This window comes from Durio zibethinus, chromosome 24, assembly GCF_047325235.1.
Source record: "Durio zibethinus cultivar Kanyao isolate XHJ-2024 chromosome 24, ASM4732523v1, whole genome shotgun sequence".
Taxonomy (NCBI): Eukaryota; Viridiplantae; Streptophyta; class Magnoliopsida; order Malvales; family Malvaceae; genus Durio; species Durio zibethinus.
Genome location: NC_143185.1, coordinates 10,415,958 through 10,431,296, shown reverse-complemented (window position 1 = coordinate 10,431,296; position 15,339 = coordinate 10,415,958). Strand labels below are relative to the sequence as shown.

Below are 15,339 nucleotides of genomic sequence, written 5' to 3'. Positions count from 1 at the left end.
GCTTGATTTCAAATTATCCAAACCTAAAAAATGTTTATGTTTTACCAAAATATTTAATATTGAAAATTAATCTTAAAATTCTCCTAATAGTTTGGTAGCAATTTAAGATAATTTTCTCACCTCAGGAGTATTCATGGAGATTAGTGTCCCGCTCTAAAGAGGCTCTGTAATCGAATTTATTATAATATTTGATTCAAAAAAATCAGTAAAGTCTCTTAATAGTTTGGTAGAACTTACTTTGAAGTAGATCTCCCAATAGTCTAGTGAGATTTTATTACCAAAAGATTTGTAAAAATTTTTAAGAATTTTATTAAGTCTCTCAATGGTTTGGTAGGACTTAATTTATGAAGTAATCCTATAATAGTTTAGAGGATAAAAATTATTTTTTTACTTTTTAATTTTTTAAAAAACTAATTTATGGAATTTTCCAATAATTTGGTAGATTCCATTTTAAAAATTAGATCCATGAAAATTCTCCAATAGTTTGGTAGAATTCATGAATTTATTTTGTAAGGATTTTTATTTTAAAAATGATTTTTTTATTTATTCTTTTAAACTTATTTGAAAAAGGTTTTTTATTTATTTCATAAATAAGTACACAAAAATCATAATAATAAGTAATGTATTTTTTTTCAATTTAAAATAAGAACCAATAAAGTAAATAAAAATAAATAAAATAAAATAAACAAAATAATAAAAATAGAATCAAAATAGAAAATGGAGTGGAAAAGGGAAAGAAAATACATGGGATTGGGTCGGGTTGTGCACAATAAAACACAGATTTAGATGCCTCAAATTTCAGGCTTTTCTTCAAAAGTGTTTGAGTATGTCTCTATTTCTAAAATGATAATTCTTCTATTTTCTCTCTAACTGATTTTCAAAAATTGATGAATAAATCTTAAAAGCTGATAGTGAATTTCTAAAATCCCAACAAATTGTCTAGAAAGTTAAACCTAGGAACCCCTATAATGCAAAATTCTACAAAAATTCAAACTAAAAAACACCAAATCCCAATTCTAGAAAATCTAAACAAACCAAAACTAGAACTTTAAAATCTCTTGGTTGCTAAACAAATTTTTCTCTTTTTCTCTTAAGAGTTTTTGCATAATCTTTTTTCTAAATGCCCCTTATTTGCTTTGATCACAGATTTATGTAGGAATTCATGTCCAATCAATTCCCTTTAAATCTATGATTTTGTTTAATTTCCATTTTAATGAGAATTGATTTTGAAATTAAATCCCAAAATCTCTCCCTATCATGTTAATGTGATTGATTATGGAATTAAATCCCGACAATCCCTCCATATCATTTTTAATGCCAATTGATTCTGGAATTAAATTCTAAAAATCTCTCAATTATGGTTGAAGCCTAATTCCAAAAAAATATTCCCTAACAAAATGGAATGTCTATAGCTGTCCCTATTTGTGCATTTTCTGTGAAACAAGAATTGCATAAAGATAAAAGACATCCATTTTGTTTAGGTATGAAAGCTGAGATATAAAAAGTAATCAAAGTATGCCAAAATGATCGAGATTAAATTGCAAAACAAGAAATAAAATGATCTGGACTGAGCCAAGGTCAAAACAGGTAATCGAATTTGAACTATGAGTCAAAAAAATAAAATGATCTGAATTGAGCCAAAATCGGATGATTGAGAAGAAATTGAGAGTCTAAAAACGACTAAGACTGAGTTAAGGTCGAAGATGATTGACTGGGACGATGCCGCAGGTCAAAAATGATTTGACATGAGCCGAGATCAGATGACTAAGAAAATGTCATGAATCTAAAAGTGACCAAGACCAAGTCAAGGTGAAAGATGAATGATCAAGACGATGTTGCAGGTTGAAAAATGATCTAAGCTGAGCTGAGATTGGATGACTGAGATAATGCCATGAGTTTAAAAGTAGTTAAGACTGAGTTAAAGTCAAAGATGAATGATGGAAACGATGTCGCGGGTTAAAAAATGATCTGACCTGAACTGAGATTGGATGACTGGAATGATGTTACGAGTCTGAAAGTGACCAAAATCGAGTCGAGATCAAAGATGAATAACCAGAATGAAACCACGAGTTATAAGAAATGATCTAAATCGAGCCAAGATCGAGTGACCAGGATGGGACAAAATCAGGAGTCAAAAAATGAAGCTCAAAATTTTCACTTTAAATCCAAAGATTCACAATTTAGACTTTCAAAATTTTGTGAGGTTTCATAACAGAATTTGAAAGATCCCAATATTTCGAGTCTAACAAAGATTTAAGATTTGGAAAAGTTTTAGATTCGCAAAGGTTTAGGTTCTCAAGAACTTTCATATTCACAAGAAAAAAAGATTCGTAAGATTCCAAGTTTCACAAAAGTTCTAGATTCATAAAGATTTCAGGTTCGCAAAGACTTATAGATTTGCAAGAGAGAAAGATTCATAAGATTTCACGTTTCAAAAAGGTTATAGATTCATAAAGATGCAAGGTTCGCAAGGATTTTCATATTCATAAAAAAGAAAGATTCACAAGATTTCAAGTTTCACAAAAGTTATAGATTTACAAAGATTTTAGATTCACAGGAATGAAAGATTCACAAGATTCCAAGTTTCACAAAGGTTCTAGATTCACAAAGATACAAGGTTTGCAAGGACTTTCAAATTTGCAAGAAAGAAAGATTCACAAGATTTCAAGTTTTGCAAAGGTTTTAGATTCGCAAAGATTTCAAGTTTGCAAGAATGAAAGATTCATAAGATTCCAAGTTTCACAAAGGTTAGAAAAATGATAAAAATTGAATCGAGATCGAAATGCGTGATTACTGATAATGCGATGTTGCAAATGCATGTCTTATCTAGGATGCGAATGTAAACATAATGTATATAATGCTGATGTCATGAAATTTTAATTATGGTGACAAGATTCTCAAGGTTCCATCAGTTTTTCTTAGCTTCTTGGTGTAAATAATCTCATAGCAGATTTTATCAATGGATCTATGTTATTCTTTTTATCTGATCACAACTTAGAGGTCGTGTCAACCAATCTATCACTGAATTAGGTCACCTTGTTTGCCGCATTGTAAATCATATTCTCATGTTTCTTTCAGTTATCTCATTTTGGATTTCTTTCAAAAGAATGGAAAACTTTTTATGAAAAATGTCATTTATTTATTTGCCATCATTCAAATCAATGACAGGCATGATACATTTCTTTGGTTCATTCAAGGAATGCTCATTTGGTGAAGGATAAGAAAAATATGTTTTTATTATTGAAAGAGCAAAAGGTATGACTAAGAACACCTCTAAGGGTGAACAAAGACAAAATGTTGTGATTCATTCAAATAGGATATTAACATCCAAAATAATAATTGCTCAAACAATTTTAAATTCAAACTCAAATTCATCCTTCAAAAACACATTCTATTAATATCTTCAATCTTTAAGCTTATCATCATCCTTATTTCAGGGACTTTCACATGAAGTTATTTTTTTCAAGTTTTATTTTCACTTAAACTGCCTTTTTCGGGTTTTCAGTTTAAGTCTTTCTTTTTCCTCTTTCTTTTTTTTGTTTTTCTTAACTTTTTTCTTGTAATTTTTTTTGTTTTTTTATCTTTTTTTTTGCATTTTTTTGCACACTTTTTCTTAATTTTTCTTTCCTCTTTCCCTCTTTGTTCATCAATGACACTTTGATCAAAGCTTCACATAATCTAACGGTAAATCTGCTCTAATTCAATTCATGATTCTCCAAATCAAGTATTCATATTTGATCAAAATGGATTTTTAAGGAATGTAACGTAGGCTAGGGTAAAGGGTACCAAATAAAGGGGTAAAATAGTCTCAAATTGTATTTAAAGTGTAATCAAACCAAAGATCATTTTTCATGTGGGGCACTTTAACATTTTACCCTATCAATATTTTTTTTCTTTTTTGCTTTTTTTTTTGGATGAAGCATATTGGCATTTTGCCCCATCAATTTTTTTTTCTTTTTTGTTTTTGTTTTCTTTATTTTTTTTCATGAAAATTTCAACACAAAAGGGCTTTGCCCCTGAAATTACAAACTTTTTGACTTTGCCCCCCAGTGTGGAGATGATCATTGGTTAGGGTTTTTTTAAAAAAAAATTTTAATAAGCTCAAATAGGTAGCAAGGGATTTTTGTTTTTGAAGGATAGAAAAGAGATGGCCATTTATCATTTTGAACATGAATACTCTTAACGAAAAACATTAATTGACTATGAGTAGATTTGTGAACAACTACAAGGATCATGTATTGCATCATTTTTGAAATTTTTCTTCAAATGTGTCATTTTATCTAATAGTCCCCATGAATCAACAATCTTCATCTATCAATCAAATCATCATGAATGATATTTTCAAAATTAAATCTTGAATTATCATCATGACTATCTGAACATTCATTATTTGAAAACAAAGAATGGGAAAGAGGTATAAGAAGGTAAAAATTAATAATGATGATTCACACAAAAGACAAAATGTCATAAAAATGCATCAAATTTGTCATATTTATTAAAATGATGAAAAATAAAATGAAATCCAAGCACACAAAAAAGACCCATATTATTAAGAAATCCTAAGATGATAATCAATTTCAAGTAACCTTTCTGAAGTCATACCCCTGAATGATTGGGTAAAAAGTCTTTGTGGATATTCAGCTCTCTTAATTCATTAAAGCTTATTGAGCCTACTCGAATCAAACTTTGCACCTTATGCTTGAAAGTAGGGCAGGTTTCTAAGGAGTGACCCATATTCCTATTATGGTAATCACATGTGGCATTAACATTGTACCATTTGGATAGGGTACCTTCAATGGCTCTAAAAAGACTGGGGATACTAGTTCATTTTTGACCAATTCTGGAAATAGCTCAGTATAGGTTATAGGAATAGGATCAATGCAAGCTCTCTCTTGATTACCCCTAAATCTTTTTGAACCACTCGCTTGATTGTTAAACCTTGAAACTAGTGTAGTAATAGGATGAGGCCATATACAAGTGCTTGAAAAGCTGATTGAAAAAGACTTAGAGCAATATTATTCATGGTTAGGAGATAAAACTGGTAAAAAACTTGCACAACATTATTAGATGTTAGATAGTAAACAGGATGAACATATGGTAGATATCGAGCATAACTTCTAGATTGTTACCTTTCAAAACTCACCGTATAGGCTTTATCTTCTTTCTCTTAAGCATCCCATCTTATTTGGCACTGTCAATTTTTCCTTCCTTAAGTTTGCCATTTTTTATGGCATTTTTAATAAACTCTCATTAGATCACCATATCAACAAAGTTCTTTATTGCATTTCTTATCATCTTTCATAATAAGGTGACTTTAAAGTACTTGAAAATAAAATCATCATTTTTTTTTGGTTAAGAGTGGTTGGACTTGAGTAGCTATATCTCATCACTTTTGGGCATATTCCTTAAAAAACTCAGATGTTTTTTTTTTATCCCTTGTAACGAAAGGTAATCAAGGGCCATATTTATGATGTAACGATATTGGTTGACGAAGGATTGAGTCAAATCATTTCATGACTTAATGCGAATCCTATCCAACTGGACATACCATCTTACAGTAGACGCGATCAAACTGTCTTGAAAGCTTTTCATTGTTTGGTGTGAGCTGGCATTTTATGATAATACATTAGGGTATACGTAATAGGGCATTTGGTACTAGAATTACCATCATACTTCTCAAATTTTGGTACCTTAAACTTCGAAGGAATCATAACATCTGAAACTAAACAAAGGTTGGAGCATCCATGGATCTATAAAAATCAATGCCTTCTACAACCTATAATCTTTCTTCAATCATGCTCATAGATTGGTTGATCTTAGAGTCTTTTGAGGGTACAATCATCTATAGCTTTTTTTTCTCATTTGTCTCATCTAGAGTAGGGAGTTAAATGGGCTTGACTGCCTTTTTAATGAAAATAAGACTATTATAACTCTAGACATTTTTATAAGTAGGTGCATAAGTCATTCTCGAATAGTTGTAATTAAAAAATACAGCCTATTGTGGTTGAAGACTTGGAATAGTTTAGGTCTGATATGGATCAAAACCTAGTAGATATGGTGATTTGGTAACTCTATGCAAACCATCTTCTTTCACCCCATTTCTTTTATTTATCTTTTCCAAAGCTTCGAGGATCTTACTTAACTTTTCCTCTATGATCTTTTGGGCCTTTGCTAACCTCTCAAATTGATTCGCATTGTCTTGTTCTATCTTCTTGGCTTTAGCCCAAATGTAGTACTAAGGTTTAGCGATCTTTGAACCTTGATTTTCCATAATTACGGTGTAAATTTAGAATGATGTTCATGGATCCATCAGATTATGCATGTGAATGAATGCAGTGATGCATAAATGTATACATAAAAAAAAAGGTTAGTAAGCATAATATGTAATCTGTATGTATGTTTATGAATATACACAAAAAGAAAAGAAATAAGACAAGAAAATCAGTTAGTGACCTCGATACTATAAAGCAAGTAAAATAACAACATGACCTTAAATTTTGGGTTAGCTATAAAAGGTGGAAAGACACGACTCTTTCTATAGTTAGGCTCTTAAAGTTAACTATATACGATTTAGATTACTTTTAAAAGTTCTTAAATTGTTCTTTACATCATAGTCCATCATAGACTAGTAAGGCACCCCAATCCTCACCCACATAAGTTACAAGCAGAACAGGTTCAATCTTAGTGGGAGTGTTTCGCAGGCCCATATGGAAACTAGAATCTCATGAGGGCATAAGTACTTCACTTTCTCCTAAAAGTAAAGCTAGGGGAGAGTTTATGTTATGTATATACAAATGAATGATAGATATATAATAAATAAATAATTAAGCAAGTATAAGCAATGAAAAAAAGTAAAAAATAAATAATTAAACAAATGTAAGCAATGAAAAGAAGTAAAAATATCAAATTTATTAAGCAAGGCTAGGATAATAAGAAATCGTTTACTAGCCTGACTTTCAATGTCCTCAACGGAGTCGCCAAACTATCATAACGTATAGATCTATGGACCTACCGCTAGACATAGATTAGAGGAGTTCCCACCAATCTTTTTTATTTAGGTGTGATTGACTACCAAAAGTAGATTCTAATCTACAAAATCAGATTTTAGGTTTGAGAGTATGGTTATGTGTAGGAAAGGTTATAGCACCCCTACAGTGCCCATCCTAGGATGGTACCAATTTAATTTCAAATTATCCAAGCCTAAAAAATGTTTATGTTTTACCAAAATATTTAGTATTGAAAATTTATCTTAAAATTGTCCCAATAGTTTGGTAGCAATTTAAGGTAATTTTCTCACCTCAAGAGTATTATGGAGACTAGTGTCATATTTTAAAGAGGCTCCGTCATCGGATTTATTATAATATTTTGTTCAAGAAAATCAGTAAAGTCTTCCAATAATTTGGTAGGACTTACTTTGAAGCAAATCTCCCAATAGTTTGGTGAGATTTTACTACCAAAAGATTTGTAAAAATTTGTAAGAATTTCATTAAGTCTCCCAATAGTTTGATAAGACTTAATTTATGAAGCAATCATCCAATAGTTTAGAGAATAAAAATTATTTTCTTATTTTTTAATTTTTTAAAAAACTGATTTATGAAATTTCCCAATAATTTGGTGGATTCCATTTTAAAAATTAGATCCATGAAAATTCACCAATAGTTTGGTAGAATTCATGAATTTATTTTGTAAGGATTTTTATTTTAAAAATGATTTTTTTATTTATTCTTTTAAACTTATTTGAAAAAGGTTTTTTATTTATTTCATAAATAAGTACAAAAAAAATCATAATAATAAGTAATGTATTTTTTTTTCAATTTAAAATAAGAACTAATAAAAGTAAATAACAATAAACGAAATAAAATAAACAAAATAAGAAAAATAGAATCAAAATAGAAAATGGAGTGAAAAAGGGAAAGAGAATACATGTGATCAGGTCGGGTTGTGCATGATAAAACACACAGATTTAGATGCCTCAAATTTCAAGCTTTTCTTCAGAAGTGTTTGAGTATGTCTCTCTTTCTAAAACAGTTATTCTTCTATCTTTTCTCTAACTAATTTTCCAAAAATTGATGAATAAATCCCAAAAGCTAATAGAGAATTTCTAAAAACCCAACAAATTGTCTAGAAAGCTAAACCTAGGAATCCTCAGAATGCAAAATCCTATAGAAATTCAAACCCTAGAGCATCAAATCCCAATTCTAGAAAATCTAAACAAACCAAACCCAGAACTTTATAAAACCTCTTGGTTGCTAAACAAATTTTCTCTTTTTTTCTCAAGAGTTTTTGCATAATCTTTTTTTTGAATGCCCCTTTTTATTTTGATCACAGATTTATATTGGAATTCATGTCCAATCAATTCCCTTTAAATCTATGATTTTGTTTGATTTCAATTTTAATGAGAATTGATTCTGAAATTAAATTTCAAAAATCTCTCCCTATCATTTTAATGTGAATTGATTATGAAATTAAATCCCGACAATCCCTCTACATCATTTTTAATGCTAATTGATTCTGAAATTAAATCCTAAAAATCTCTCAATTACGATTGAAGCCTAATTTCGAAAAAATATTCCTGGACAAAATGGGGTGTCTACAATGTAATTAAATATCATGCAAATATAATATCAATCATGCAATAATATATAATATCATATCATTCGATAAATATAGAATATGCAATAATAAATAATAATTAACAAATAACCATTCAAATAAATATATTAATAATAATGCAAATAACCATGCAATTAAATATATAATCATGCAATTAATAATATAAATCATGCAAATAAATATATTAATAATCATGCAAATAATGTGTAATCATGAAATATAATAAATAATCATGCAAATATATTAATTACCATGTAATAATAATAATAAATACTATTTAAGAAAATAAATTTATAAAAACATCATGTAGAAATAAACTATTTTTTTCTTTGTCTTTGCCTCATCACATTAATTAAATCACACAATTAAAATTAAAAATAGAAAATAAAACAAAACAAAAAATAAAATAAAATAAAAAATTAGAAAATAGAAAGAAAATAAAATAGAAATTAAAAATAAAATTAAAATGAAAAAAGAAAAAGAAAATGTTGCAATTGGGTCGGGTCTTTACCAAGTTGGAGCGCTGATCTAATGTGGGTTTAGACTTAGATTGGGGCTTGCTAAAATGGTGTCATTTAGCACTCATATGAAAGCTAAAAAAAAAAAAGTCTTCTGTTTTCTTAAACATGCCTTACTTTTTCTCTCTATAATTTGATTTTCTCTAACTTCTCTCTAGATTCAACATAAATTCAATCGGTCGGTCAAGAAAAACTCAAAATCCGATGACTTTACCAAAATTTAGTCGTCAAAAAACTTAAATCCCTAGAAAGTTAAATGAAACCAGAAACCAGCCATAGTAAAAACTCTCTTACCACCATGATTTCATTAGAATATTTAAACACCATCGAAAATTTCAAGAAAAAACCCAAAAAACTCAAAAAAATTCCAAAAATAACCAAATATTCAATCTTGGTTCTAGAACAATCCTAGTAAGTTAAACAAACTCATAATCAAATTTAGCAATTAGGAACTTCAATAAAATTTCAAATCAACCAAAATCTAGAAAAATCAAAGGAATTCAAAAATTCAAACGAAATCTCAAAATTTGAAAATTCCAAAAGCTTAAGATTGCTAAAAAAATAAAAGCCCAAAAAATTTTAATTGTTATGATTACGAGTGTTTTAGTGCTTTTTGTGCTTATTGTTTGTGCCTTATTCACATATTAAAGGGTTCTTATATAGGTGTAGAATCCCTTTTAAGTTTGAAAATTCTTAAATTTTACCCAATTTAGGAGAAATTGTGAAATTTAGTATTTTATATTATCTTTTCTTTTTGCATGAAGATTGGGAATCAAGTTTTTCAAAATTAATTCATAATTGAGATTGGATTCAAGGACAGAATTGAATCTAAGGTTTTAGCATAAACAAATCTCACATTTTTCTTTTAATTTTTTAATTCTTTTTTTGTATTTTTTTTGCTTTTGACTTTGACCTAAAATTAAAGAAAAACAAAATTAAAATTAAAAACAAAAAACCCACTTATAAATTAAAAATTAAAATTCCAATTAAAAATCAAAATTAGATCAATGTCGAGAATTTTTGTATTTAAACTTTTAATCACTAGGCCCATAATTTCATATTAAAATCTAATTTCGCGAATGAAACTTATTTTATTATTAAAAAATTTTTCGGGTGTCCACGTAGGAAGTGGTTTAGATCCCATGTGGAGGCATCATAACTTGTCAGCCAGAAGAGGTTGGCTCGAAGAAATAGGTAATGCATTGGATACCGGAAACTTGGAAACTGGACTGGTGCTCTGCTGGGCAATATGAAATTCCAGGAACCAAGTTGTTAAAGAGGAAACCCAACGCATGGCATAGATGATTCTCCACTTTGCTCGAAGCTACTTGTGCGAATACAGGCAGGTAAACGAAACCCAGCAATCACGCTCTACAGAATCGGTTGCTAAGTGGGAGGCACCACCTCGAGGACATGCGAAATTAAACTTTGATGGAGCTTTAAATGTGGCTGCAGGAATGGGGGGAATTGGGATGATTATAAGGGATGACAGAGGACATTTTATGGGGGCTGTTTCTGCAAAGGTAGACATGTGCAAGAATCGATTGTTGTTGAATCCTTAGCTGCGGCTAAGGCCATGGAATTGGCCAAAGCTTTAGGAGTGGATTGTGTTTTTCTTGAAGGTGATGCGTTGCAACGGGTGAAGGGGTGGCAGCAAGGATATTAAGAACTTTCTAGCCTGGGAAATATTCTAGATGATGTGAGGACCACAGGCAGAACTTTCAGATCTTTTCAGGTGGAATATGTCAACTGAAATGCAAATGAGATTGCTCACTGCTTAGCTAGACATGCTTTGGACAATGCTTTTGATGAGTTATGGATCGGGGATTGTCCATCCGTAATCCAAGGCATGCTTAACTCTGAATGCAATGATCTTCTTCAGTAATATATTTTGATTGTTTAAAAAAAAAAATTTCTTTTGACATTGGTTGAAATTAACTTAAAAACTTTTCAAAAAATTAAAAGACTTCAGAAAGAAAATCATAATCGAAAAAAAGAAAGAGAACTACTTAGTAATCAAACAACTGAGTAAAAAGAAAAAAAAAAAAAAACTTGTACAAACTCTGGAAGAAAATGTAAATTCATTTAGTTTAAATACCGAAATAAAATTTCTATAATAAAACTAAATATACACTTTTTACATTTTGTCCATCTTAGTTTGATCAGGTATGTCTTATTTGACAGTTTGAGTTTTTTTTGATCAAATTCTTAGATTTAGATTAATTTTGATAGTATGATGCAAAGATTTTATATTTTGTAAAGTTATCAAAATTTTTTTATTCTTAGAAGTTATGTGACATATTTTATCACTGCTTGTAGAATAAATTTATTTAATTATGTGACACATTTTATCATTCCTTGTAGAATGAATTTAATTAATTATGACATCTTAGAAGTGAACTTTGATCATATTCCTTTGAACTTGCATAAAAAATTATTTCTAAAACAATTATATATGAAAAAAATATATATAAAAAACACTCTCTTGAATAAAATTTTTTTATATAAAAATGACTTATACTTTTAAAATTTTTATATAAATCCATTATTATTTTATATTTCTAAAAGTATTTGACATTGTGTGTTAATTAATTTTATTTTAGTTATAATAATTTCAAATAAATTAGTGTATATAAATATTACTTGAGAATTTGGTATAAAGCCAAGATCTGTGCTGCAAAAATCAAAGTTAAAAAACAAAATTCAATGAAATAAAAATTACAAAATAAAATATAATATTAATCTATAATACAATAATAAATTTATCTTTTACTTTCTTTTATTTTTTACTCTTTTTCTATAATACATTAATACTTAGATTAAAAATATTATGTGTTGGCCCCTCCTACACAAATTTTGTCGTCACCCAGTGATCTTGCACGTAACCTTGAATCGCTAATGGTCTAGCAACAGCCACGAATGCCCTTCTCCCCTGTTTTGATAGTAGATCAAACCTTAATTTTACAAACTTCCGAATCAAAGTTGAAGACTTATTCAATGATATTTACCCGAGAAAAACCATTGTTCTTTTTTACGCTATTTAGTACCCAACAACATGGCATATTCATGCATAAGAAAAACCAACTACTGAAAAGATCCAAGATGTAACGATTAATGATAGTAAGCAATTTAAGGCAAGTTGTGACAAGATAGAGGAAGTACAAAGTAATTTCAGGTGTCTTATAAAAGCAATAATCAGTAGCATATTTCTGAATACATATGAAATAATTCATTTTATTGGTTCCAAATCACTCAAATTCAAATGTTATCTACATTTTACTTGGTAGAGTTAGAGGAAGATACTTAGTATGGCGGCCTTGAGCAATAATTTTCCCTGTATCTTTCTTCCTCAATTCAACACTGAGAACAGCAACAGCCTTCCCAACACGTGATGCCCTTGCTTCTATCTCAATTTCCTCCTACATAGGCAATAACATTTGCAAATTTATAAAGACATTCCTTAATTCAGAAACATTACCCTTTTCTTGCTTATACTACTATTTTAAGCTCCACAAAGAGAAGCAAATAAAACTTCTTTTTTTCTTTTCAAAACATGGAAAAGAAAAGAAGTAAATACAAGGTTCCAGTCTTTGATGGTCAGTAGTTGTCGGCTTTCACCATTGCTTATTTAATAACTTGAGAGCAAAACTAATAAATCTAGATATGATATACTTGTGTCGCTTACAAAGAAGAAAGGCTATCTCCTAGAAATGAGTACATTGATTAAGAAAAGGTGGTTGAATTGGTATTTTTCTGTAACTCTTGTACTGTAAAATTCATAATCACATTGCAACACCCCCCCTCCCTTCCGGCTTTCTTATTTGTTTTTCTCTTCCTGCCTTGTCCCGGACAGTGAAACGCAAGGGGCTTGAAGAAGATCACCACAATAAATTTCAGTTCATATTTTAAAGATATGTACGGTAAATTTGCTAAGAAAAGTTGAAAAAGGAAAAACGTAACTCTCAAGCTGATGAATTTCAAACACACATTGACCATCAGAAAGAAGATAGTAAGAAACCAAAAGAAATTTCCAACAAACAAAGATTCTAACGTGAAATTCTTCAGAGTGAAAACATTCTTCTCAGCGGGAGACTTTAACTCTTAAATAGGGGTCCTTCCAGGGCACTAAAAGGGCCCTCTTTTTATCTCTCCTGTTGCACCTTGTTCTACATTACAATTAAGACATGCAAAGCAATCTTGACAGCCCACACTTGGTGGCCAAGGCTTTCCAAAAGGTACAACAGCATTCTTTATGGCGAGAGTCCCTCTCTAGTTACTGTTCAGACATTCTGTCAAACACTCTTTAAGCTTTTCCCACTAACTTGGCCTCTGGCGAGAGTATAGCGAAGCAAACTCCAGTGCCCCTTTAAGTGTTTCATTGCCTTGTGGGTTCTCATAATCCCACATCATGTATAGATATCTGGTTCGCTTCTCAATAATAACAATCTATAATGATTTTAGGATATAACAACTAGAGAAGATCCACAAATTCACATAAAGTTTACCTCCAGTAACTAGTTTGTCAGCTATGGAACTGATTAAAACTCAAAAAGTGGTGGGAAAAGTCTCAACAAATCAATAGGGAATTTAGAGCAGAAACTCAAGTTGCAAACACAGTGTTAACAAAACCAATAATCTGTCAAAAACACAAACTTTTGAGTAGCAATTAGCAATGGTATGGCACTTCCTACATAAAATTTCAAACCTGGTTCAAAGTCCTATCTATATGTGCACATAAAATAAAGAAGCTGAGCAAGCAAAAATTTTTGTTATAAAATAGGTATACCTGTGTAAGCAGAGGCGTGGTAAGGATTGAAGAATAATACAATTATTTAAATAGTGAATGCTTTATGAGGAATTTATGTCTTACAATATTATATTGATCAAGGGGCAACGTTGCCTATCTACCATGAAAATGTGCACATGACACCAGTAATTCCTTTTTTTTTTTTTTACTTTTGTATTCCATTTTTGGGAGGTCAATTAGAGAAAGAGAAAATTGATAAAACAAAAGCAGGAGAGCATACTCACATCAGCATAAGCAGCATCCATGAAAGAAACATTTATCTCAACTGAAGTTCCAGTGAAGGTAACTCCGACAGTGTATACCGCGGCTGAGCTAACCAAGTCCACAAGTGTCGCTGTGACCCCACCATGCAAGTAATTTCCACCGTTCTTTGGCAATAAACAATACCAGAATAATAATAATAATAATAATCTAGAATTTGAAAGCAATGATAATTTGCTTCGAACATCTTAATTCTGAGTTTTCCCATGTATTGAAATGCTCTAATTAATTGATTAATGATGATTCATAGTGAATTACCAGCAGACGAGGATGGACCTTAAAAGAGCAAACGACGCGACCGGTTTCGATGAGATCAACGCGTAGACCATGCATGATTAGGCGTTCGAAGAATCTCAAAGGCAGTCCATCTCCTTCGATGGTGGCTGAATTCTCTATGTATCCCTTCACTTTTTCCTCCTCCATCTTCTTAGGTCGTTCCCGATCTCACTAAAATCCACCCAGTTGTCAGGTGTCTCCCACTCTTATTTCATGTATCTTTTTAAGTAGCGTTAATACGTGAAATGGCCAAGTATTATAGATTTTTTTCAGTTTAATGTTTTAAAAACTAATTCTTATTTTGCTATTTCAACTTTTTTTTATATTTTGATATTTCATATTATTACCGTAAATTAAGTGATTGATATAGTACGAAGAGAGATGTCAATAGCTAAAGTATAAAGTGGGTAGACTATTCTACATCTTCATCCTCATCTTTATTTTTTTATAGTTTACCTATTCATATTCAAATTCATTCACATCCTCATTCTCCTTGGTATTTAATATATATAGGTAATTCTTATATCTGTGACTTTTTTTAAAAAATAAAAAATAAAATTTATTTCTTAGTTTTTTTTTTTAAATTTCATCTTACACATTTAAGTAATTTTTTAATAAATATGTATTTTTTTTAAATACAAATATATTAGTTCTAATAAATCAAAAATAAAATTAATATTATTACATAAAAATTAATTTATTAAATTATAAATATATATAAGGTAAGAGATGGATGTTATATTACCTATTCCCATATCTATCTCCAATAAAAAATTTAAAATTATATCTATTCTCATCCACATCTCTAAAATTTAATATCTATCATCATCCCTATTAGGGGAAAAAATCAGATTTTCCTTTAAA

At 29.9% G+C, this 15,339-nt stretch overlaps 1 protein-coding gene across 1 annotated transcript; it reads right to left on the bottom strand.

Annotated features, from left to right (window-relative positions):
• Positions 1-12,243: 12,243 nt before the first annotated feature.
• Positions 12,244-14,708, bottom strand: LOC111316072 (uncharacterized). Its single transcript, XM_022918087.2, has 3 exons — positions 14,458-14,708; positions 14,163-14,306; positions 12,244-12,550 (listed from the first exon to the last, which is right to left on the bottom strand). The coding sequence occupies exons 1-3, from the start codon at positions 14,620-14,622 to the stop codon at positions 12,401-12,403; spliced, it is 459 nt and encodes a 152-aa protein (XP_022773822.1). The 5' UTR covers positions 14,623-14,708; the 3' UTR covers positions 12,244-12,400.
• Positions 14,709-15,339: the final 631 nt, after the last annotated feature.

Bases quoted from the DNA above. Each gene is read 5' to 3' on its own strand.
- LOC111316072 (XM_022918087.2), bottom strand. From the start codon at position 14,622: ATGGAGGAGGAAAAAGTGAAGGGATACATAGAGAATTCAGCCACCATC. The intron at 14,307-14,457 runs GTAATTCACTAT...TTATTGCCAAAG, and splicing joins AGGTCCATCCTCGTCTGCTG to AACGGTGGAAATTACTTGCA. The intron at 12,551-14,162 runs GTGAGTATGCTC...TTGCCTATGTAG, and splicing joins TGGATGCTGCTTATGCTGAT to GAGGAAATTGAGATAGAAGC.